Source organism: Heterocephalus glaber, unplaced genomic scaffold, assembly GCF_053883595.1.
Source record: "Heterocephalus glaber isolate CG9 unplaced genomic scaffold, H.glaber_assembly_v1.0 deba00000809, whole genome shotgun sequence".
Lineage (NCBI taxonomy): Eukaryota > Metazoa > Chordata > Mammalia > Rodentia > Bathyergidae > Heterocephalus > Heterocephalus glaber.
Genome location: NW_028258163.1, coordinates 11,814,371 through 11,837,124, shown reverse-complemented (window position 1 = coordinate 11,837,124; position 22,754 = coordinate 11,814,371). Strand labels below are relative to the sequence as shown.

The window sequence follows — 22,754 nt, the reverse complement described above, 5'->3', positions numbered from 1 at the left end:
GCATGTGGAAAGCCAGTTTTTCCAGCACCATTTATTATTTTTTTTATTTATTTATTTATTTGTTAAATTCTTTTATTGGTACCTTTTAGTTACACAACACAATTACATTTCTCATTGGGAATTGTGCCTTTACATAATGCATCTTGGTTCTTATTTTTTCCCCATTCCTAGCCCTCCCTTCCCTATTTAGAGACTTTATTTCCATTTTTTCCATTTCTCATCATTTTTCCTTTCCCTTCTTTCCTTTCCCCTGCCCCTCCCACTACCCCTACCCCTTTGGACCTTTTCTTCCTATTTTGCATTATCAATTATTCATTCTAATCATTGGTACATTTTAGGTATACAATATAATGACATTCATCATTGGAAATTTGCACCTTTCCATAGTCTCTCTTGGTTCTTATTTTTCACCCTTGCCCAGCCCTCCCTTCAACCCCTCCATTCCTCCCTATTTACAAAGATTTTGTTCCTATTTTTCCATTTTCTCATATTAATACCATTCCCTTCTATCCTTTGCCCTAGCCCTCCCACTTCCTTCCCCTTTGCCCCTTTTCTTCCTATTTCACATGACCTATTATACATTTTAGTCCTTATTTACTCTTTCAGTTTCTCACACCAGAGAAACTATTCGGTATTTACACATATGTGTCCTGTTTATTTCACTTAAAGAGTATCGCCTCAATGTGCATCCACTTAGCTATAAATGTCTCTAATTTCTCATTTTTTATGGCTGAGTAGCACTCCATTTTATGAAAAAAAACCCCACATTTTCTTTATCCAGTCTCCAGTTGATGGGCATTTGGGCTATTTCCAAGTTTTAGCTATCACAAACTGTCCAGCACCATTTACTAAGCTATCTCTCTTCCAGGGAAGGTGTTTGGCTCCTTTGTCAAAGATAAGGTGGCTGAGTATGGTTAGAGTTGTTTCTGCATCTTCTAATCTGTTCTGCTGATCCTTGGGTCTTTTTTTGTCAGTATCATGCTGGTTTTTATCACAGTAGCTTTGCAGTATAATTTCAAGTTAGGGATCATGATGCCTCCTGCCTTGCCTTTGTTGCCCAGAATTGCTTTTGCTATTTTAGGTCTCTATGAATTTTAGGATTTTCTCTAATTCTGTGAGATATGCTACTGGTATTTTGATCGAGATTGCATTAAATCTGCATAACAATTTAGGAAGTATGGCCATTTTCACTATATTGGTTCTTCCTACCCAAGGACAAAGAACATCTTTCCATTTTCTGATATCCTCTTCAGTCTCCTTTTCAGAGTACCATAGTTTTCAATGTAGAGGTCTTTTACTTCTTTTACTAGATTGATTCCTAGGGGTTTTTTTTAGGTACTGGGGATTGAACTCAGGATCTTGCACTTGCGAGGCAGGCTGCAGAACCTCTGAGCTAAATCCCCGGCCCTTTTTATGCTATTTTGAAATGTGTGGTTTTCCTAGTTTCTATCTCAGTGAGTTTGTTATTTGTGTACAGGAATGCTATTGATTTTTTGAGTGTTGACTTTGTATCCAGCTACGCTAGTGAATTTGATTATTAAATCTAGAAGTGGAGTTTTTGGGGTCTTATATGTACAATGTCATGTAATCTACAAATAATGATAATTTAACTTCTTCCTTTCCTGTCCTTATCCCTCTTATCTCTTTCTCTTGTCTAATTGCTCTGGATAATGTTTCCAAAACATCAGTATATTGAATAAGAGTGGTGACAGTGGACATCCTTGTCTTGTTCCTGATTTTAAAGTGAAAGATTTCAGTTTTTGTCCATTTAGTATGATGTTGGCTATTGGTTTGCTGTAGATGGCTTTTATCCGATTGAGAGAAAGACCATCTATTCCAATTTTCTGTAGGGTTTTTATAGTGAATGGGTGTTGGATTTCTTCATGCTTTTTCTGTATCTATTGAGATGAATGGTTTTTGTTCTTGGCTCTGTTATTGTGGTATATTACATTTTTTTGATTTGTGTATGTTGAACCATCCCTGCATCCCTGGGATGAATCCTCCTTGGTGATGGTGTATAATCTTCTTGATGATTTGCTGCATTCTGTTTGCCAGCATTTTATTAAGGATTTTTGCATCTATGTTTTTGCATCTATTTTTGCATTAGGGAGATTGGCCTGTAATTCTGTCTCTCTCGCTCTTTTTTTTTTTTTTTTGGTTGGATCCTTCTCTGTTTTTGGTATCAGGTTAGTGCTTGCCTCCAGGAATGAATTTGGGAGTAGTGCTTCCCTTTAAATTTTATTAAAGAGAAGTAGCGGCATTAGGTCTCTAAATTTCTTGTACAATTCAGCACCAGTGAATCTGTCAGGGCTTTGGCTTTTCTTTGTTGGTAGATTTTTCTTCATTATTTTTTTTCTGCTACCAGGGATGGAAATCAGGACCCTGCACTTGTGAGGCAGGTGCAGCACCACTGAGCTAAATCCCCTGGTAGATTTTTAACTACATCTTCAATTTCATTGACTGATATTGGGATATTTAGAATTTTTATATCTTCTTGATCAGCTTTGGTAATTCATATTTATCTAGGAATCTGTCCATTTCTTCTTTCTGTATTCCATCTTATTAAAATACAGGTTCTCAAAGTAGGTATTGATTATCTTCTGAATTTCTGCAGGATCTGTTGTGATTTCATCCTTTTCATTCCTAATTGCATGGATTTGAGTCTTTTCTTTCCTTTTTTGATAAGATTGGCTAACGGTTTGTCATTTTTTTTATTTCATCTTTCACAGAATCAACTCTTTGATTCATTCATTCTTTGTATTGTTTTCTTAGTCTCCATTGCATTAATTTCTGTTCTGATCTTTATAACTTTTTCATGAGTTTTGGGCTTGACTTGCTCTTCTTTTTCTAGAAGCTTGAGGTTTAATATTTGGTTGTTTAGGGCCAAGGATTTAGCTCAGTGGTTCTGCCACCTGCCTCACAAGTGCAAGGACCCAAGTTCAATCCCCAGTACCAAAAAATATATATATATTAGGTTGTTTATTTGAGCTTGTTCTGTTTTTCTGATATGGAAATTCACTGCTATAAATATCCCTCATAGAACTGCTTTCATTATGTTCCATAAGTTCCAATATGTTGTATTAACAGTATCATTTAATTGTATAAACTTTAATTTCTTCTTTAATTTGTGACCCATTGATTGTTCAGGAGGGTGTTATTTAATTTTCATGTGAAGAACTAGGTTCTTGTGGTTTCTTTGGCATTGATTTCCAATTTCATTGAATTATGATCTGATAATATGCATGGGATAATTTCAGTTCCTTTGGATTTACTTAATCATGTTTTATGACCTAGTATGTGGTCTGTTTTGGACAACGTCCTTTGTGCAGCTGAGAAGAATGTATTGTGGGCTGGAACACTCTTTACATCTAAGTCCATTTGTTCTGAAGTTCGGTTCGGTTCTCATATTTTTTTGTTGATTTTTTAAATCTAGTTGAGCTGTCTATTTGTGACAGTGGGGTAATCAGGCCCTCCATTATAATTGTATTAGTGCTTATTTGATTTTTCATATCCAATAATATTTTCTTTTTTTGTTGTTTTTTGGTACCGGGGATTGAATTCAGGAGCTCAGGACCTTGCACTTGGGGAGCAGGTGTGGTGCCACTGAGCTAAATCCCTGGCCCGATATTTGCTCTATATTGTTGGTTGGGTTGCTGGATTTTTGTGCATATATATTTATTATAGTTATCTCTTCCTCGTGGATTGTTCCCTTTACAAAAATGTAGTGACCTTTGTTTTTCTTAATCAGTCTTGGCTTGAAATCCACTTTATCTGCAAATAGAATAGCTACCCCTGCCTTTTTCCAGGTTCCTGTTGCATGGAATATTGTTTTCCGTCCTTTGACTTTTCAGCCATTCATTTTTTTTTTTTTTTTTTGGTACAGGGGCTTGAACTTGGGACCTTGCACTTGCGAGGAAGGTGCCGGAAGCACTGAGCTAAATACCCGGCCCTTCTTTTTGAATCAAATGTGTTTCTTGGATGCATCGTATTATTGGATCTTGCTTTTTTTTTTTTTTTTTGGTATCGGGGATCGAACTCAGGACCTTGTGCTTGCAAGGCAGGTGCCAGAACCACTGAGCTAAATCCCCGGCCCTGGATTTTGCTTCTTGATACATCTTGCCAGTCTTTTTCTTTTGATTGGTGAATTGAGACCAATTATATTGATCCTTATAACTGAGATGTATTGAGTTTACCTTGTCATGTTATTTGCCTATTGTTGGTTCCCTTTTTCCCCCCTCTGTATAATTGCTTGCCTTGCCTGGTGGATTTATTCTGTTGGGGTTTGTGGAGTTGTAGTCCTTATCTCTTTCTATTATGTCTTTCAGAACATTTTGGAGTACTGGTTTAGTGGCTATGCATTTCTTCAGGTGTTGTCATGGAAGTATCTTATTTCTACATCAATTTTGAAAGATAGTTTTGTGGGGTACATCAATCTGGGTTGGAAGTTGTTGTCTTTTAGGGCTTGAAATACTAAACTCCAAGCTCTCCTTGATTATAGGGTTTGTGTTGAGAAGTCTGCTGTGATTCTGATGGACTTAGCTTTGTAGGTGATTTGTTTCTTTTTTCTAACTGTTTAATATTCTGTTCTTGTGTTGGATTTCTGGAATCTTGATTATTATATGCTTTGGTGTAGATATTTTTTTTGATCATGGATAATTGGAATTCTGTATTCCTCGCTTACCTCTATGTCAAATTGTTTTTCCCTGCTTGGGAAGTTTTCTCTCGTTACTTCTGTGAATGGGTTTTGTTGGGGTTTTTTTTCCCAGTACCAGGGATTGAGCTCAGGACCTTGCGCTTGTAAGGCAGGCCGTGGCACCACTGAGCTAAATCCCCAGCCCATGAATAGGTTTTTTGTATCATTTGCGCTATCTCCTGCTTTTTCATTGACTCTAATCAATCTTGTATTATTCTTTGCATCATCTAGTAGCTGCTGCATTGATTTTTCATGGTCTCATGCTATTTTTAAGAGATCTTTCTTTTCATGATCACTAACAGCAATACTGTCTTCTATATCTGATATTCTGTCCTTACATTCACTCATTCTGCTGTGTATGCTTTCAGTAGAATTTTTTTTTTTTTGTACCGGGGATCGATCTCAGGACCTTGTGCTTATGAGGCAGGCAGCGGCACCACTGAGCTAAATTTCCAGTCCTTCAATGGAATTTTTAATGTCTTGGCTATCTGTTTTTTTCCTAAGTTGGGTGTCCATGGTTTCCATCATTTTTCTAAGCTCCTCTATGTATGTGTTCTAGAGTCACTAAGCATGTCCTTCATTATAGTCACCATCTCTGTAATTATCTGAGAAATTGTTTCTGATTGGATTTTTTTCTTTTTTTCTTTTTTGGTACCGGGGATCAAACTCAGGACCCCGGATTGGATTTTTTTCTATAGCCTCATTCATCTGCATTTTTACTTCTTCTGTTACCACTTCTGAGAGTCTAGGTGAGTGGCTTTTGAATTGTTCCCCCTCATGTCCCGTGGTGGGTTTGCCTTTGGTGAACTGAAGTCTAGGGTTGCATCTTGCTTAAGTGTCTTCTCATTTTCTATGTTTTAAAAATTTAATTCTTAGGGGCCAGGGATTTAGCTCAGTGGCACCATGCCTCCCTTGAAAGCTCAAGGTCCTAAGTTTGATCTCCAGTACCCCCCCACAAAAAAAATTTAATTCTTGGGTTATGCTTATAAATTGAGTACAGTGAGTAGCTTTATTACTAGTATTTAGAACTCTTAGGAAATGACTACCTTTTTTTTGGTTTTTTGAGACAGGGTATTGCTGTGTAGTTCAGGCTGGTCTTGAACTCACGGTGTATTCCAGGCTGGCCTTGGACTCATGGTAATCTTCCTGCCTAACCTCTGGAGTGTTGGGATTACAGGTGTGTGCCACCATGCCTGCCTGCAAATGATTACTTCTCAGAGGTGTCTTCCAGATGTAGCTGGCTTTGGGTTTTTAGTCTGTTGCAAGATCCTATCTCTTCATTTTATTGGGCATGAGAAATTGCTAGCCCATTTTTCTTCGGCCCTGGCCTTTGTATTGTTTATGACCCTTAGGCAATCTCAATTTTGGCATACCAGGAAGAACAACTGGTTAGCACAATTATGTCACCTTGGCTAAAGTAGTACAATCAGCAATAACAATAGCATCCATCACAGCCTAGAAAATGACAAGCTGTGATAACTATTGATTTTGCCACCTTTAACTGCATGATTAGATTTCTGATTATATAATAAAATCTAAAACAAACCAGAAACTTTTGTGCAGTAAATATCCCCTACTGAGACGATTTTACCTTCTGGGGAGAAAATTTAAAAGGGTTAGGGGAAAAAAATAGAACCAGAAGAAGAGGAAGAGATTAGAAGCAAGGCTGGAGGGCAAAGGAAGATTATGCAAACTTTAGGAAACTGTTGGAGGAGACAGAAAGGAAAGAGAGAAGGAAAAAAAAATAGGGCCAGGATTTAGCTCAGTGGTTTCACTGCCTGCCTCGCAAGTGCAAGGTCCCAAGTTCGATCCCCGGTACCAAAAGAAAAAAGAAAAATAGGAACAGAATAGAAGAGCGACAATAAAAGCCAGAAACAATATTCACACTTATATTAAAAGAAAATCAAACAAGGAAAAAACAAAAGAAAAACAAGAAAAGGAAAAAAAAAAGTTTAATGTCCACTGCAAGTCATGTCTCTGCTGTTACTGGTAGACAGATTAGGCACACAGAGCCCAAATCTGTGTTTATTAATCCCAACAAGCCAGCGGTAGATTTATAGCAGGGTAGTGGATCATCCCAGGAAGCCTGTACCTTTAGTTCTGAAGCTCAGACTGGCTTCTGGCTGTGAAGCTGAAACCCAATTTGTTCAGCCTGTAACACTCCGTGTGTCATGCCCTCTTGAACTTGGCTCCTTGACTGCCTGCTGATTTGACCTTGGTTCCAACTCACCCTGATGGAGGCAGCATGCCGCAGCTCTGAATTCTGAGCTCAGTTGGCCCCTCTCCAAGATGGCTAACAGCCAGTCGTCCTCTCTTGGGGGTCATCTGAGCCCAAATAACTCAGTCCTCTGCAATCCGCTGCATCCATTGCTGTGTTTCACTGGTGCATTTCTCTGTGGAGGCCTCTAGAGTCAGCAGTAGTCACCATATGCCTGCCTGTTCAAGTCACCCTTTCTATGCAGTGAGTCAGGGCTCAAGGAGAAAGCACCACTTGCTACCTTTTTCTTCTTTGTTGAATTCTCTCTCCTTGCTCTCCCTGTGGGCTTTAATTCTTGATTCAGATGCTTGCTGGATCCCTGGGACCTACATCCCTCTTTCTTTTCCTCACGTTGCTTTATTCCAGTGTCTGAACACCATATCTCGTAGAGGCTCTTTCTCTGCTGTTCACCATTCCACTGTCCAAACATCAGTAGTTTTAAAAGTTCCACAGATGGGGCCAGGGATTTAGCTCAGTTGGTGCTGCTGCCTGCCTGGATTTTGATCCCTGGTTAAAAAAAAAAAAAAAAAAAAAAAAAAGTTCCCCAGATGAGTCCACTATATAGCTAAGAATACACAATAGTGCTGCTAGGAGTGCATGAACATAAAATTTAGGTAAGGATATACAATGATGGTAAACCTTTTAGAGATCAAGCACTTAAACTGCAACCCCAGTCCCACTTATTTATCACGAAGTGCCAACACTGCAATTAAACCTGAATACTAAGGTTTTAGTTTAGAAAAAAATAACTCATATATTAGCATCTTTTGTCTTAAAAGAAAAACATGTGTGCCATAGTTTTGCCACCACTGGTGACCTTTCTTTTAAACAGTCTGTGTTGCCTACCACAAGGGCATTGGAGGTATTAAAATTGAGCTTCACTTTACAAACTCTGTGAGTTTGCATGAATTCCTTAGTTAAGTGTTTCTGCCACGATTAAATGAGATATAAATAAGTAAAGTGTCTAGTGCAATGCAGAGCACAAAGTAGGTGTTTCTTCTCTTTCAGAAGTTGTTTATTTTTGAATGAATAAGGGTTACAAACCATCCTCATACTCTAGTTAAAGTCATGAAATGAGAACTTGATCTATTTATCTGACAAACTGTACCAAGAGTTAAGTATGTTATTTTTTAAGTGTGTTCTAAAGGAACTGTGTACCTCTTAATCAGAGGGATTTCCTTGTGTTTTTGTTTTCCTCTTTAAATATGATGGTTTTGGGGTTTTTGTTTTTGCTTTACAGTACCGGGGATTCAATCCAGGGCCTTGTGCTAAGTAAGCACTCCACCACTGAGCTACATCTTCAGCCCTTTTCATTTTAGCTTTGGGACAGGGTCTAAGTTCCACAGGCTGGCCTCAAAACTCCTGCATCAGCCTCCAGAGTGGCTAGAGGCATGCACCACCATGCCTAGCTAAAACACGATGTTTGAGCTTCCTGTCCAACACAAAAAGTTATGAACCTTTCCCTTTAAAAATAGTTTTCTCTTTTAAACAAACTTGTACTTTTGGGAAAGTTAATTTCTCTTCATAGATATCACTGTGCATACACAGCTTCTATATATAAAGTTCATCGGAGTTATTAAATGCTAAATAACTGTTTCCATGTGAAGGATACGAACAAATTTAATTGATTTGTATGACTTTCTCATATGCTTTGAAATGACACAACAGAAGCCTAACAAATAATATCTTGTTTTCTAAATTGACACAGTACTGTTATGGGGAAAATAACTCCCAACCTGTTAAGATATCAGCAACGTAGAGGAAGTCGTGAACCAACGGAGCAGGTTAGGAGAGTTTTATTTGAAATATGAAGAGTAGCTCCTGGGTTTCTAGGAGGGCTCCCATGTCAGTGGTCAAGGTGGCCCCTCAATCCAAGAGCTAATTATAGGTAAGCAGAACACAGGAAATGGCCTCTCACAGGTGGCTCTGTGGATTTAAAATGACCAACTGGAACTCAGGCCCTCTAATCCAGTTCTTTAACATGTAGGATTTCAAGGAACCTGGAATTTTAGAGAAAAACTAGTTCTTTTTCATTTTAAATTCCTCAGCACTCAGGAGTTTAGTAGGGAGTAGCTAGTAGGGGAGTAGCAAGTCCCTCTACTAGGGAGAGGGCTGCATCCCATATTGCATGAGGAAGTTCACACCTGGACCAAAGTCCTAGTTCATTGTCTCTTATTTTAATTCTTGTCAAAATGGTCCCCCAGCTCTTACCTCAGGCCCTTCCCCTAGCTAGTTGCCTTACTCCTCATAAGCAGACTAAAACTGTTTTCTGCAGTTATCGGTCTTTCATTAAAGAGGAGCATTTGTAAAATGAACTGTTCCCCAATCTTTGTTGTATGAAATATGAGGGCAGAGGTTGAGATCATGATGTGTAATAATGAGAGTGAACAAGCGAGGGAGCTCACGGTTGGTATTTCATTAATCCTGCCCAGTCTCTGGCTTTCTGCAGCCCTGGGAGAGCAGCCTCAACAGTTCTAGGGTTCTTTAGGTTAATAACAATAAGCCTGGGGTGGCCTGCCTAATCCTTTCAAGTGAATGATAAACACTGTAGAAGGCGTGTCAACGAGGCCCCACTCCCAGAGCTGCAGGTCACGTGAGCTCCCAGGACTTCCCGATTCCCAGCCGTGCCTCCCGTGAGCTGTATAATCAGTCTGAAAGGAAAAAGCGTTAGGTAGGCAGGGAAAACCTAGTGGAAGGAAGTTTAAACGGAAAGAGCCAAGCGTTTTTGTAACAATGCCACACTTTACTGTGACTAAGGTAGAGGACCCAGAGGAGGGGGCAGCAGCTTCGGTCTCCCAGGAGCCCAGTTTACCAGAAATAAAACCCCGGATTCTGGCTGCAGATGAACCAGGTGAGTCCTTAGTTTGGAAGTTTTTGGAACCTATAGTTTTGGTGAGAAATGATAACTAAGTTATCAGAATTGAGAATGCCTTCTCAAGCATGGAAAAAAGTGTGGACAAAGTGTTTTTTCAGTCATTTGTTTCATGCGCTTGTGTATCTGATAACTTACTTTTTTAACACACTTGTTTGTTTTTCCCAACAATGAGCTCTGTTGTTCATTACCAACAGGTGAAATTGAATCACGGCAATGTATGAAAAGTTTTCAAGCAAAAAGAAAGGCACAGTGAAAGTCAATTTATGAAGAATTTAGAATTCACTCATTATATCTAGAAAAGACTGTAAATCCAACTAGTAAGGGAAATTTAACTTTAGCAGTTTATGTATTATATAAAGAGAGAGCATGGTTCAGTAGCTTTGTGCTGTGGACTTTGTACTTGTGACTTCTCTGGTTAGAATTTTGCCTCAGTTTACCAGCTTAACAGTAATTCAGTAGTGAATGGTGTAAGAATTCTTTAATAAAAGGACAAAGGGGGCCAGGGATTTAGCTCAGTGGTTTCGCTGCTTGCTACACAAGTGTAAGGACCCGAGTTCGATCCCCAGTACCAGTAAATAAATAAATAAAAAGACAAAGGCAAGATAAAAAATAAAAGGACAAAAGTATAATAGATGATCATTATGCTGACTAGCATAGCATCAAGTTTAACAAAATTATTTGATGAATGTGCTTATCTCTATTATTTTCTCTAAATGGTTACAGTTATACTTTCTAGGGGAATTGTGGTTTTGAATTTTTAAACATGCAATTAAAATCTTAGTTAATATTATGGAATTAAATATAGTCAGAGTTTGAAGCCTCTCATTTTTTAGATCTGTGAATTGTCAGCAACTTCTCTGTTACATGAATAAAGCCTAGGGAAGCTCTCGAAATTCCTTTTAATTCCATGATTCCACGATTCTAACTTTTTTTCTATAGCAGTGATGGTGAACCTTTTAGAGCTTTCAGTGATGACGAACAGCCAGCTATGGCACGTGTGCCATAGGTTCACCACTACTGCAATCTGTACCAAGTAACATTGCAGTTCCTTGCTGTAAACAGCTGTTGATTATCTGTTTCTTACCAAGTTTTAGAGAGTTTTTAAGAAACTTTAACTTATTTGGGATCGTGTAACAGAAATAAAAGATTATTAAGAAAAATCTTCCTTTATTTTTTTCCTTCAAGAGAAATAATTTATTAGGAGAAGATAAAAAAGGTTTTATTGGGACACTGACCACTAGGTTATTTTCATTTTGCTGAATAGTAGTCAGGGTGATAAGAAGCTAAAAGCAAGTTAACCTACTTTGAACTTGTGCCTAATTCTCTATGATTTCAGCTCATAGAAGTTTCTTTCTTAGGCTTGTGTGTATTTGAATCCACACTTTTGTAATTGCTTAGATTTTTTTTTTTTTTTTTGATACCGGGAATTGAACTCTGGTCCTTGCACTTGCACAGCAGGCGGTGAAACCACTGAGCTAAATCCCTGGCCCATAATTGCTTAGATTTTAATCCCTTTAGACTTTTGTCTTTATTGTCATCTTCATTACTTTGACAGAAGTTAAAGTCTATCTGTACCTTATTTCACTTCTGTTTTTCTATTCCCTTCTCCATCCTAGCTGTATTTTATTTCTTTTCTAGACCCAGTATGTTTGGAGAAATTTTCTTCTGATTAGAAGAGAGCATTAAAATGACAATCTTTTTTGCAGTCATAAAAAGTTTGATAGTACCCAAACTTTTAATGAGGTAACATTATTAGGCTTAATTTATTTTCTTACATAGCAGTTACTTTGAACAAGTAAGAAGAGACATATATAACCTAAATTAGATTTAGGTTTTTTGTGGTTTTGTTTGTTTTTGAGACAGGGTCTTTCTATGCAGTTTAGGCTGGTCCTCAATCACAGTGTAACTCAGGCTGGCCTTGAACTCGAAGCAGCCCTTCTCCTCAGCCTCCTGAGTACTGGGATTATAGGCCTCCACCACCATGCCTGGCTAACTTGAATTTAATAGTTTTTTATTTGGTGTTTTCCCAACAACCCAGAAAGCACAGTATCCACTTGAGTAAAGGGACAAGAATGTCCTGTCTAAATTAATCTTTATTGTAGGGTTAAGTTGGAGGGAAGAGGGAAGATAAAAATGTGATTTTTTTTTTTTAAACCAACCAAGGAATAAAATGTTATTGAGGATAGATTTGAGGTTTTCTGTTTCCTTTTGCTTTTGGCTTTTAATTTTGGTTAACTTTGCTTGAAATATTTTAGCCCCTTGTTTTCCCGAGTTTAAAACTAAAATTCTACCTTGATTGTGGTTTTGTTGAATGCTCTTTTTTTTTTTGGTACCAGGGATTGAACTCGGGACCTTCTGATTTTGAGGCAGTCAGCAGAACCACTGAGCTAAATCCCCGTCCCCTTGAATGCACTTTTAATTAACACTGACCAGTTATGTAACCAGTGACTCTTTTTTTTCTTGTTTTGTTTTCTTTTTTTCCCCTCTGTATCTATGTGGAGAGAAAAATATGTAGTGTCATATAAATTGAACATATTTAGAAAGCTGGTCACCCTTTAACATAGGCTTTTAAATGATATTTAAACTAGACAATTTGAGTCAGATAAAGTAGAAAATGAGGCCAGGGGCTCAGTGGTTCCAGTGCCTGCCTTGAAAGTGAAGGCACAAGGTCCTGAGTTCAATCCCCAATACCGAAAAAAAAAAAAAAAAGTAGAAAATGAGTAGAGATAATTTAATTTTTAAAAATACATTAATTTTTGCATGCTATCTCCTCCATGTCAGTATAATAGAACCTTACATAATTTTGGTTTCAAAGGGAAAAACAAACTCAGATTTCTATTACGTTTTTGTTGTTTCTTCCTCTTTCCATTTTCTCAGCAGCCTGTCCACAGAAATAGCACTTACCACACATTGTACTGCTATCATCTGTTTACTTCTCTCTCCCCCAGGAAGCTGATTATAAGCTCTTTGAGGACAGAGCTTGTCAGATCATTTTGTATCTTTAGATCCTAAGCAATATAGTAAGCAGTTCAGTGAATAGGCATGCTCTCTGCCTTTTTTATTCATCAGTTGTCATGCCAGGTGTTGTACCTTTTTCCTAAGGCTACAAAGGTGTAAACGTTTCATCCCCACCCCCACCCCAGGCAGCAGAATGATTTTGGAGTCAGGGACTTGACTTTGAATCCCATTTCTACTAATTATTACTAATTAGTAGTAGTGACAATTTGTAATAATTAGTACTTGAGTGACTTTCACCAACCTGTTTAACTTTTTTCCTTATTGATAAAACCAAGGGAATTAACAGTACCTACCTACTTTACAGGGTACTTGTGAGGATTGCATGATATTGTGTGTGTGTGTGTGTAAATAGAGCACATGCAGGACAGCACTCAAAAATAAGAACTACCTTTTATTTATTATGTTGTGATTAGTGGTTCAATAAGAAAGAGAAACAGGTTTGGGTAACATGATGGGAAAAATAATAAATCCTCGGGTAGGGATCTCGGAGGAGAGGACCCAGTGGATTCTTGAAGGGAGGATTAAAGAAGATTGCAAACAATAGTAACAATTTGAAGGTAAGAGAGGATGGCTAATTATGGTGGCAAACAAGAATTTAGGGTTGTTAGCACCTGGGTGTGTGCTAAAGAGATCAGGGAGGAAGGTAGACTATTTACTGAAGCATTATCAATTCTCCGTGGGTGGTTATTGCCTTTTTAGAAATTAAAAACGGGGCTGGTGGCTTCTCTGGGTCAGGTGGTGAGTAACAGCCAGTGTTCAAACTTTCAAATTCTGTGTGCTTCTTATCATACCATGATACCAAATCCTAACTTTTTAGAATAAGAGAAAGTTATTTTATATCTTAATGTGTATAGGTCATAGAACTTGATAGGAGTATTATCAAAACTTGTAGTCCTGGTAGGACCAGTATATCAGTTTTACTGTTTATTGCATTTGCTTAATGAGATATGAATGCTACATTCCTTTATTTAAATGTTAAATTTGTATATTTTTGCAAAATAATTATTCTAAATCTTCTCAGTCCTTAAATCTTCTTACATTGCTTATGGATTAGGCAGATATGGACTGCTGGATTTTACTTGACTAGACACAGCAGATTAGATTTCCCTTCCCTAGGATATAGGGTTCCTAGGAAACTTTCAGAAATGGACCTATAGCAATAAAGGGAGGAACCTATAATGGTGTTGAACAGCATTTCCAAACATTTACTCACTAGCACTAGTAATACAGTCAGAGAACATACTAAGAGAGATTTCTGTTAGGTAAAGTTAAAATTTCATTGATAACTTGAAAGATGTTAGACTAATTAAATATTAGTTCTCATTACCTATGAAATCTTATATTCTAAAGAAGGAGATTTGACTACCTTTTTATTAACTAACATTTAAAAATATGTCAAAATAGACAACTGTAGAGATTCTTCTCTGTGTGGATAAACATCTTTTCTGTAGTGAAGATTTAAAAGCCTTTAATACCTGGGCATGCTGGCATGTGCCGGTGGTCCCAGCTACTCAGGAGATGGAGATTGGAAGAGATTGTTTAAGTCAGAGGCTTGAGGCCAGCCCAGGCATCATAGTAAGACCCCATGTCAAAAAAATAAAAATGAAAAATAGAAGCCTTAAAAAACAAAACCAAAAACTATGCTCAGAGGGCTTTTACCAACCTAGCTAACAGAAACATAAATCTGAATGTTTTAAAATCTGAGTAAAAAGTTTATCCTTCAATTTGGCTGTGTAAGTAGTGTTTTTCTCCCTCCCTCCCAATAGCCCAGTATTCTAGCAAGTCTCCTTTTAGCTCTGTACATCTCAAAACTTTGTGTAGATTGTGACCCTTTGTCACACTACACTCTGACATTCTTGAACACTTTTTTCCAACGTTAATCTCACTGATTTATTAAATTTTCTCATTCCCAGAATTTTTCTTGCTTAGCCTACCAGCCCTGTGTGTACTATCTGCTACTTTTGCTTCACAAAAAGCAAAAGATTATAACTCTTTAAATACTATAAAAATAAAACTATAAAAATACACATATACACATACTGCTTAATTATTGCTTTTTTATATTCTATACTGAAGCAACATTTACTATAGGAATGTGAAAATATAGTAAATAGAATTTAGCATATTGTAAAATAGTCAAAAGATTTTCAGATTTCAAGCTTAATTTAGTATATGGAACAGGTTAAGGAATGAATTGGTAAACTCTAAAGAAAATAGCATTTCTTGGTTTTGCCAAGTCAAAGAGGAAGCAGTTTTATGCAGAAAATGCTGCCAACATTACAGCAGTTAATACTAGCTACATGATGAGTAGCAGAGCCAGTGTTAAACCACGCACCTAACAAATGTTGGCTTATTTTCTCCTTATAACAACTAGGACAGGTTTCTGTTATCACCATTTTAGAGATTAGGAGTATGAGTTACTAAGAATCTAAAAATTGAGGGTGGTGATCATGACTTGCCTCAAGCCACATAGTGAGTATAGTAGACAAATTAGGTGGCAGATTTGGGATTCAAACTAAGGTCTGTGTTTTCACAGCACACTGTTCCTCAGCTTTAAACATACAGGTAATTTTTTTTTATGTTTTCTGCAACCAGGCTGCCTTATATTCTCAGTAGTTACTAATTATCAGGCTCTCTATTTTATCATCGTAGGTTTCTCAAAGTTAACAACTTTCTCTACCATTTTATGTATTGGGTTGGTTATTTTTTTATTTACAATTAATTTATTTATTTTTGGTTTCTTGAGGCAAGGTCTCACTATGTTGTTCAAGCTGGCCTTGAACTCACTGTGTAGCCCAGAATGGCCTCAAACTCGTGGCAGTTCCCCTGCTTCAGCCTCCCAAGTGCACCACCATACCTAGTTTGCTATTTTCTTTGCTATAGAATATTTCCAAAGGTAATATATTCATTCAAATGATGCTAAAAATGTAGAAAGCTGAACAGGCAAGGAACTTGACTTAACACGTTCACGATGAGGCTGTAATTCATATGTCTTGCTGCCAGGCAGCTCTGAACCCATGAGGCAGTCATGCATACACCACCAGTGGTTTAAGCCAGCAGGAGCGTGCTCATCAGGCAGTCATTCAGTAGCCCTCCAGTCCTCACACTTCTAGGAAGATTACACACTTGTCAGTGAGATAGAAATGGGAGACTTCAAGACTAAGATTATTGTTAGAAAAAAACTGCCATGGAAGTAAGTAAAATCATTGAATTTTAATATTTTATATATATATATGTATGCATGCACACCTCTGAAGGTATGCATGATGTGTTACTTATTCATTTATTTTTAGGTTGTTTTGAGACAGGTTCTCACTCTAATTCAGGCTGGCCTTGAACTCACTACATAGCCAAGGGTGACCTCAAACTCATGGTGATCTGACTGCTTCAGCCTCCTGGGTGCTGGGATTATAAGCATGTGCCACCATGCCCGGCATAATGTGTTTATTTTAATAGAAAAAATTATAATGTATTATTTAATGGATTTTATCACTTAGAATGAAGCTGGGTTACAAACAAAAGTCTGTCTGGGAATAGTGGCACACACCTGTAATCCCAGCTACTCAGGAGGCTGAGGTTTAAGGATCATAAGTTTGAAAACAGCCTGGACAACTTAGCAAGACCCTATCTCAAACAAGTTTTTTAAAAATATTCTTTTCAAAGGCCTGGGGCCAGGATTTAGCTCAGTGGCCCTGCACCTACCTGGCAAGAGCAAGGTCCTGAGTTCAATTCCCAGTACTGGAAAAAAACCCAAAAAGGCCTAAAGATGTAGCTCAGTGATAGAGCATTGTTAGATTTGATTCACATTACTTCAAAACAAAAGTCTGTTAACTTACACGACTTTAACCCATTCTAAAGTTCTGTATGATGAAATAAATCTCATTTCCTTTCCTGTGTTCTTTCCACGGTACCAGGGATCGAACTCAGGACCTTGCGCTTGTGAGGCAGGTAGTGGCTAAATCCCCGGCTCCTTAACATCTTTTTGTAACAAAAGATTCTGACACTTGTATTAGAAATGGTGGATCTTGGGCCGGGGATTTAGCTCAGTGGTTTCACCTACTGCTGTGCAAGCGCAAGGACCCGAGTTTGATCCCCAGTACCGAAAAGAAAAGGTGGGATCGATAGTAAAAGTCCTTCTCAGAAATTGTCTTCGCCTTTCTCCCACCTCATTGCCTTTGTTCATAACTTTTTTCTTTATCTGACTCTCATCTCTTCTGCTTCCATACCCTGACTACCATTTAAAAAAAAACAAAACAAAACTACATATATCCACATTTAATCTCATTACCTCAAGAACAGGTTTATATTCATTTCCTCGAAATGACTTGCCTCATCTTAATTTTGATTATTCCACTTAGCAGTATCTGTCAGCTCTCAAATACGCTTTTGAAGAATGCTTTAAACTTGCATTCTCATTGTAATTATCTTTATTTCTTCAACTGTATTGTACATTGCATGAGGGTGAAGGATAGTGTTTCAACTTTTTTAGAAAACCACTTTTATTTTGAAAAATTTCATACTCAGAACATTTCAGTGAACTTGCTGTTCATGTATCTTACCTATTGATATTTTTCTTTATTTTTAGATGTTCTTTATGTTTAGGAATATAAACCTTTCTTAATATGTTGGAAATATTTTTGCCAGTCAGTATTTTAGGTTTTTTGAGGTGTAATTGACATAAAATTAACTGCATTTTTTGTTTGCTTTTTGAGACAAGGTCTTTGCTATGTATGCATTCAGGCTGGCCTTGAACTCACTACATAACCCAGACTTGCCTCAAACTTGCAGCGATCCTCCTGTTTCAGCCTCCCCAAGTGTGGAGATTACAAGCATGTGCCATCATGCCATATATTTAAAGTATAGTTGGCCGGGGATTTAGCTCAGTGGCACCTCGCCTGCCTCACAAGTGCAAGGTCCTGAGTTTGATCCCAGATATAAAAAAAACCAACCAAACAAAAAAATTTTAAAAAATAAAGTATAATTTGATGAGTTTTGACATACATATATGCCCATAAAATAATTATCATAGTCAAGATAATTAACATTTTCATCATGATCAAAACTTTTTTGTGCACTTCATAACCAACTCTTCTAATTCCCTGTTCCCCAAGCAACTACTCATCTCTTTTCCCTTACTGCACATTAGTTTGTAATTCCTAAAATTTTATATAAATGGAATGATACAGTATGTACTCTTTGGCTTGACTGCTTTTATATAGCATAATTATTTTGAAATTCATCCAATCCAGTCAATATCTAGTATTCCAACTCCTATTAAGACCTTTCTATTTCTTGAGATTTTTTTCCCAGAATTTTAACACTTAAGGCAGTAATTGAAAACACAACAGTCTGCAGATTTTTGGAGTTCACAGAGGATCTTTAAAATTTGACTTATCCAGGTGTGGTGGGGCACATCTTTAATCCCAGCTACTGGGGAGGCTTATTTGCACCCAACAGTTGGAGGCTAGCCTGGGCAACATAGCAGGACCCTGTCTCAAAAAACAAAACCGAAAACAATTTATTTGCCAACATTTGAATGTTTTGGGGTTAGTTTATAAAGTGGACCTTTCTGACCTGGTTCCAGAAAGGTGGCTACTTGAATACCCCACTGTCCCTCTGCATTCTTAATTCCTTTTTTTTGTACCAGGGATCGAACTTTGAACCTTGTACTTGCAAGGCAGGCGGTGGCACCACTGAGCTAAATCCCCAGCCCTTCTTAATTCCTATTTACATACGAAAAGGCCCCTAGATCTAATGAGCAGTTGGGTACAGGTGAGGCCTTGGGCTCTGCAAGAACTCTGTCAGGGAGAACCAGCACAGGACTTGTCCCTGAAGGACTGGACAAGAGCTGGGATGAGGCTAAGAATGGGAGATCCAGGAAAGAGCTTGACTTGCCAGAGATCCAGGTTTTCCTGGAGGATAAAAGGGAAAGATCCAAGCCACTGAGATCTCCCTATTCCTAAGGCTAGAAGATACAAGGAGACTAGAGAGCAGGAGAGTTTCCTTCTGGGCCCCCACCAGGGCTGGTGACTTGCTGCTACCCTGCCTACCCACAGAGGTAGATTCTGCTTTGCCTTTCTATTTTCTCCTCCCTCCCTATCTCTCTCTCTCTCTCTCTCTCTCTCTCTCTCTTTTTGGTACCGGAGACTGAACTTGGGACCTTGCCCTTTTGTGAGGTAGGTGCCAGAACCACTGAGCTAAATCCCCGGCCCTCTTCTCTTATTTTTGAGATGTAGTCTTGTCATGTTGCCCAGTCTAGCTTTACACTTGTGATCTTCCTGTGTCAGCCTTCTAAGTACTTGGGATTACAGGAGCCCACTTGTCTTCTTGAGATTGCCACTACTTGTAGTCCTTCAGCAAACAAACCTAAGCCCTTATGAGATAACAAAGAAAAACTGGTCTAGGGAAGCAAGGCAACCACAAAGAGAAAAATCACTTAGAATAAATAACTTACTGGGCCAGAAATGTAGCACACAGTAACTTGAACATGAAAATCATAAATAGGAAATTTTTTTTTCCTTCTTAAGACAAGGTCTTGCTATGTAGTTCAGCCTGTCTGTGAACTACTATGTAGCCCAGGCTTTGCTCGAACTCATAGTGATCATCCTGCCTCAGCCTCCCAAGTGCTAGGATTATAGGTGTGTGCCACCATGCCTGGCAATGGAAAAATGTAAAATGAAGTGAAAAAAGACTTTAAGAACAAAAGAAATTATGACTTCCCAGCGAAGTACTTATTACCACTGGACTCAATCCAAGCACACAACTAAAAACAAAAACAAAACCCTGGGCTAGGTGCGTAGCTCAGTGGTAGAGTACTTGTCCAGGAAATGTAAGGCCCTGGGTTTGATCCCAGCCCTGAAAACAATGGAAACTCTATTAGAAAGAAGGTAAGAACCATTAGAGAAAGACCTTTTTGTCTTGTCTATCTGCTAATCCTTTGTCAACATTTAGTGCCCAGAATACTGTTCCACATGATAAGTGGCTGATACATGATTCCTGAATAAAAGAATTGTTGAGTGTGATCAGCTATTGGCCTGAAAGATCAATTAGAAGAAATACTTCAAAGTACAAAGTCAAAAACATTTGAAAAGAAACTTGAAAGATAGATTCAGGATACTTAAAGGGGATAATAGGAGTTCCAGAAGAAGAAAAAAAGAACAAAAAGAGGAAAAACAATAGTTAAACAAAAAAGTTCTTGAGCTAAAGACTTGAATGTGCAGAATGAAGTCCCAGGAAAGAACAGTGATGTTTTAAAAACCACACATCTAAGGATATGCTGGTAAAAATTTTGAGCTCCGGAGATTCATCTTCAAGGCTTCTACATAGAACAGGATATATCTCTAAAGTATCAGAATGGCATCAGAGTTCTAATTAACAATCCTGGAAACTAGGAGACAGTGGAAGAATATTTACTAGATTACCATGAGAAAAAGACTGAAATCTCAAATCCCTATTTCAGGTGAAGATGCTATTCCACTACAAGGGGGAAATGTTACACATATACAAAATTTTGAGACTATACCACCCACTTAACCATTGTGAGACTACTCAAGAAAAGATATTAACCAAATAACAAATGAGCCAGAACAGAGATCACAGATGAACGTGATAGAAATAATGAAAAATGACTCTGGGAATGTGTTATATCAGTGCAAAGTAAGGATTTTAATCAAAAGTTACATACTTTAGGGAACAGTTGCATAATAGTAGCAATGTAAAAATCCTAAAGAAGTCAAACCAAAAACTAAAAAACTCTGGGGGAGAAAACAAGAAAAAGCTTTCCAATTGGAGATGAGAGGGAAAGGGCCAGTAAGCACCTGTGAACATGTACATCATTGGTCATCAGAGAAAGCACACTCACTAGGATAGCTATAATCAAAAAGGCAGACAATAAGAAGTGTTGACTAGAATGTAGGGAAATTGAAACCTGGATTTACTGCTTGTGGGAACATAAGGTGGTATAACTACTTTGGAAAACAGTTTGGCAGGTCCTCAGAAATTTAAAAATAGAGGGCCGGGGATTTGGCTCAGTGGTGTTGCGCCTGCCTGGCAAGTGCAAGGTCCTAAATTCAATTCCCAGCCCTGGGGGAAAAAAAAAATCAGACCTGTCCTTCCTCATGTAAAAATAAGAGTTACCGTATGTCCCAGCAATTGATTATATGTCCTCACAAAATCTTATGCAAGAATGTTCATAGCAGGGCAGGGGATTTAGCTTAGTGGTGCTGCTGCCTGCCTCGCAAGTGCAAGGACCTGAGTTTGATCCTCGGTATAAAAAAAAAAAAAAAAAAAAGGAATGTTCATAGTATTACTCATACTAACCAAAGAACTGGTAACAACTCAAATGTCTACCAGTTGATGAATAGATAAATGGTGGTATGTCCGTGTAACATTATTTGGCAATAAAATTAAAGCACCAATACCTGCTGTAAATTGGATGAACTTTGAAAATAGTTGAAGTGAAAAAAGTCACAAAAGACCACAATGAAAGGGCCAGGGATTTTGCTCAGTGGCGCTGTGCCTGCCTCGCAAGTGCCTGCCTCACAGGTGCAAGGTCCTGAGTTCAGTCCCAGGTTCCGGTGAAAACAAAAGACCAAAATGTTGTATGATTCCATATTTGTGAAATGTTCATAACAGACAGATTTATAGAGACAGAAAGCAGGTTAGTGATTGCTTGGACTGGGTGGGGGGGTGGACGAATGAGTTGGGGATAGACTGTTAATGGATAGGGAGTGTAACGTTAGATTGTGGTGATAGTTGCACAACAATGTGACTACATTAAGAATCACTGAACACTTTAAATGAGTAAATTGTATGTGTCTTCGTTTGGTTTAAGCTGCTATAACAGAGTACCACAGGCTGGGTAATTTATAATCAACAGATTTAATGGCTCACATTTCTAGAAGCTGAGATGTCCAAGATCAAGGGGTGAACATCAGGTGAGGGCCTTTTTGCAACTGTAGGAGAGAGCAAGAGGAGAGAGAAGGGCCCCAAACTTGTCTAGTTAGAACAAACCTGCCGTGATAATGACATTAATCATTCATGACTACTGTGCTCATCTCATAGCTTAATCATTTCTCACTTGGCCCCCAGCTCCCAACACTTGCACTGGGGATTAAGTTTACAACACGCCACTTTTTTATGGGATGCAGTCCAATCATAATATGTGGCACATATTGAAACTATTTGTTAGAAAAGGAGTTAGTATTAATAACATGAAACAACTTGCATGAATCTCCAAGGCATTATTAGGCTGACTCAAGCCGGTCTCAAAAGGTTATAGAATGTCAGGAGCCATTTATATTTTTTGAATTATGGAAGATTATGTCACACACACTAAATTTTAATTTCAACATGTGTACAACTGATTCTAATTTTTCTACACTGCATGGAAAATAATTTGGATCATCCACACAGCTAAAGAAGTACATGAAGTATCATAGTCTTCTTGAATAATATTTTGCATCCATCCCGATATTCTTCCTTCTTTGTTACTTCTATTTAATTATGAAAATACTGTTCTACTTTTACTTCATGCTTCTGTAGTTACACATTTATACTATTCTTGAGTATCAGTTTGTGGATTTGGCCCAAAAAACTGTCTTTTATCTTTATACCCCATACTTTGCATGTATATGTGTGGGGGAGGGTATGAGGTATTGAATACAGGGTGGTTTTATCACTGAGCTACATCCCCTAGCCATTTTTATTTTTTAAGTTTGAAACAGGGTCTTGCTATATTTCCCAGGCAGAACTTGAGTTGGTGATCCTCCTGCCTTAGCTTCCATCAGTGCTGGCATTATAGGTGTGGTTCACTGCACCTAGCTATCTCAGGCTCCTAGGAGTTATAGGCTGTATGTTAAAGTTACAGCTATTTCTATTGCAGATGAGCTTTTCAACATTTATGGGATTTA

At 38.0% G+C, this 22,754-nt stretch overlaps 1 protein-coding gene across 8 annotated transcripts in view; it reads left to right on the top strand.

Moving 5' to 3' along the window:
- The window catches only part of Slc12a6 (solute carrier family 12 member 6), a 108,377-nt gene that overhangs the window by 24,569 nt on the left and 61,054 nt on the right, over window positions 1–22,754 (top strand). Inside the window, exon 1 of one of the 8 annotated variants that reach the window (XM_087207547.1) lies at window positions 9,127–9,801. The exons of 4 other annotated variants lie outside the window; for them this stretch is intronic. In XM_087207547.1, the coding sequence (XP_087063673.1) occupies window positions 9,684–9,801 (118 nt within the window). In that variant the 5' untranslated portion in view covers window positions 9,127–9,683. Of the gene's footprint in view, window positions 1–9,126; window positions 9,802–22,754 lie in introns of those variants that run through there. 3 more of the 8 variants (XM_004861490.4, XM_087207548.1, XM_087207549.1) reach the window with 3 other exon arrangements.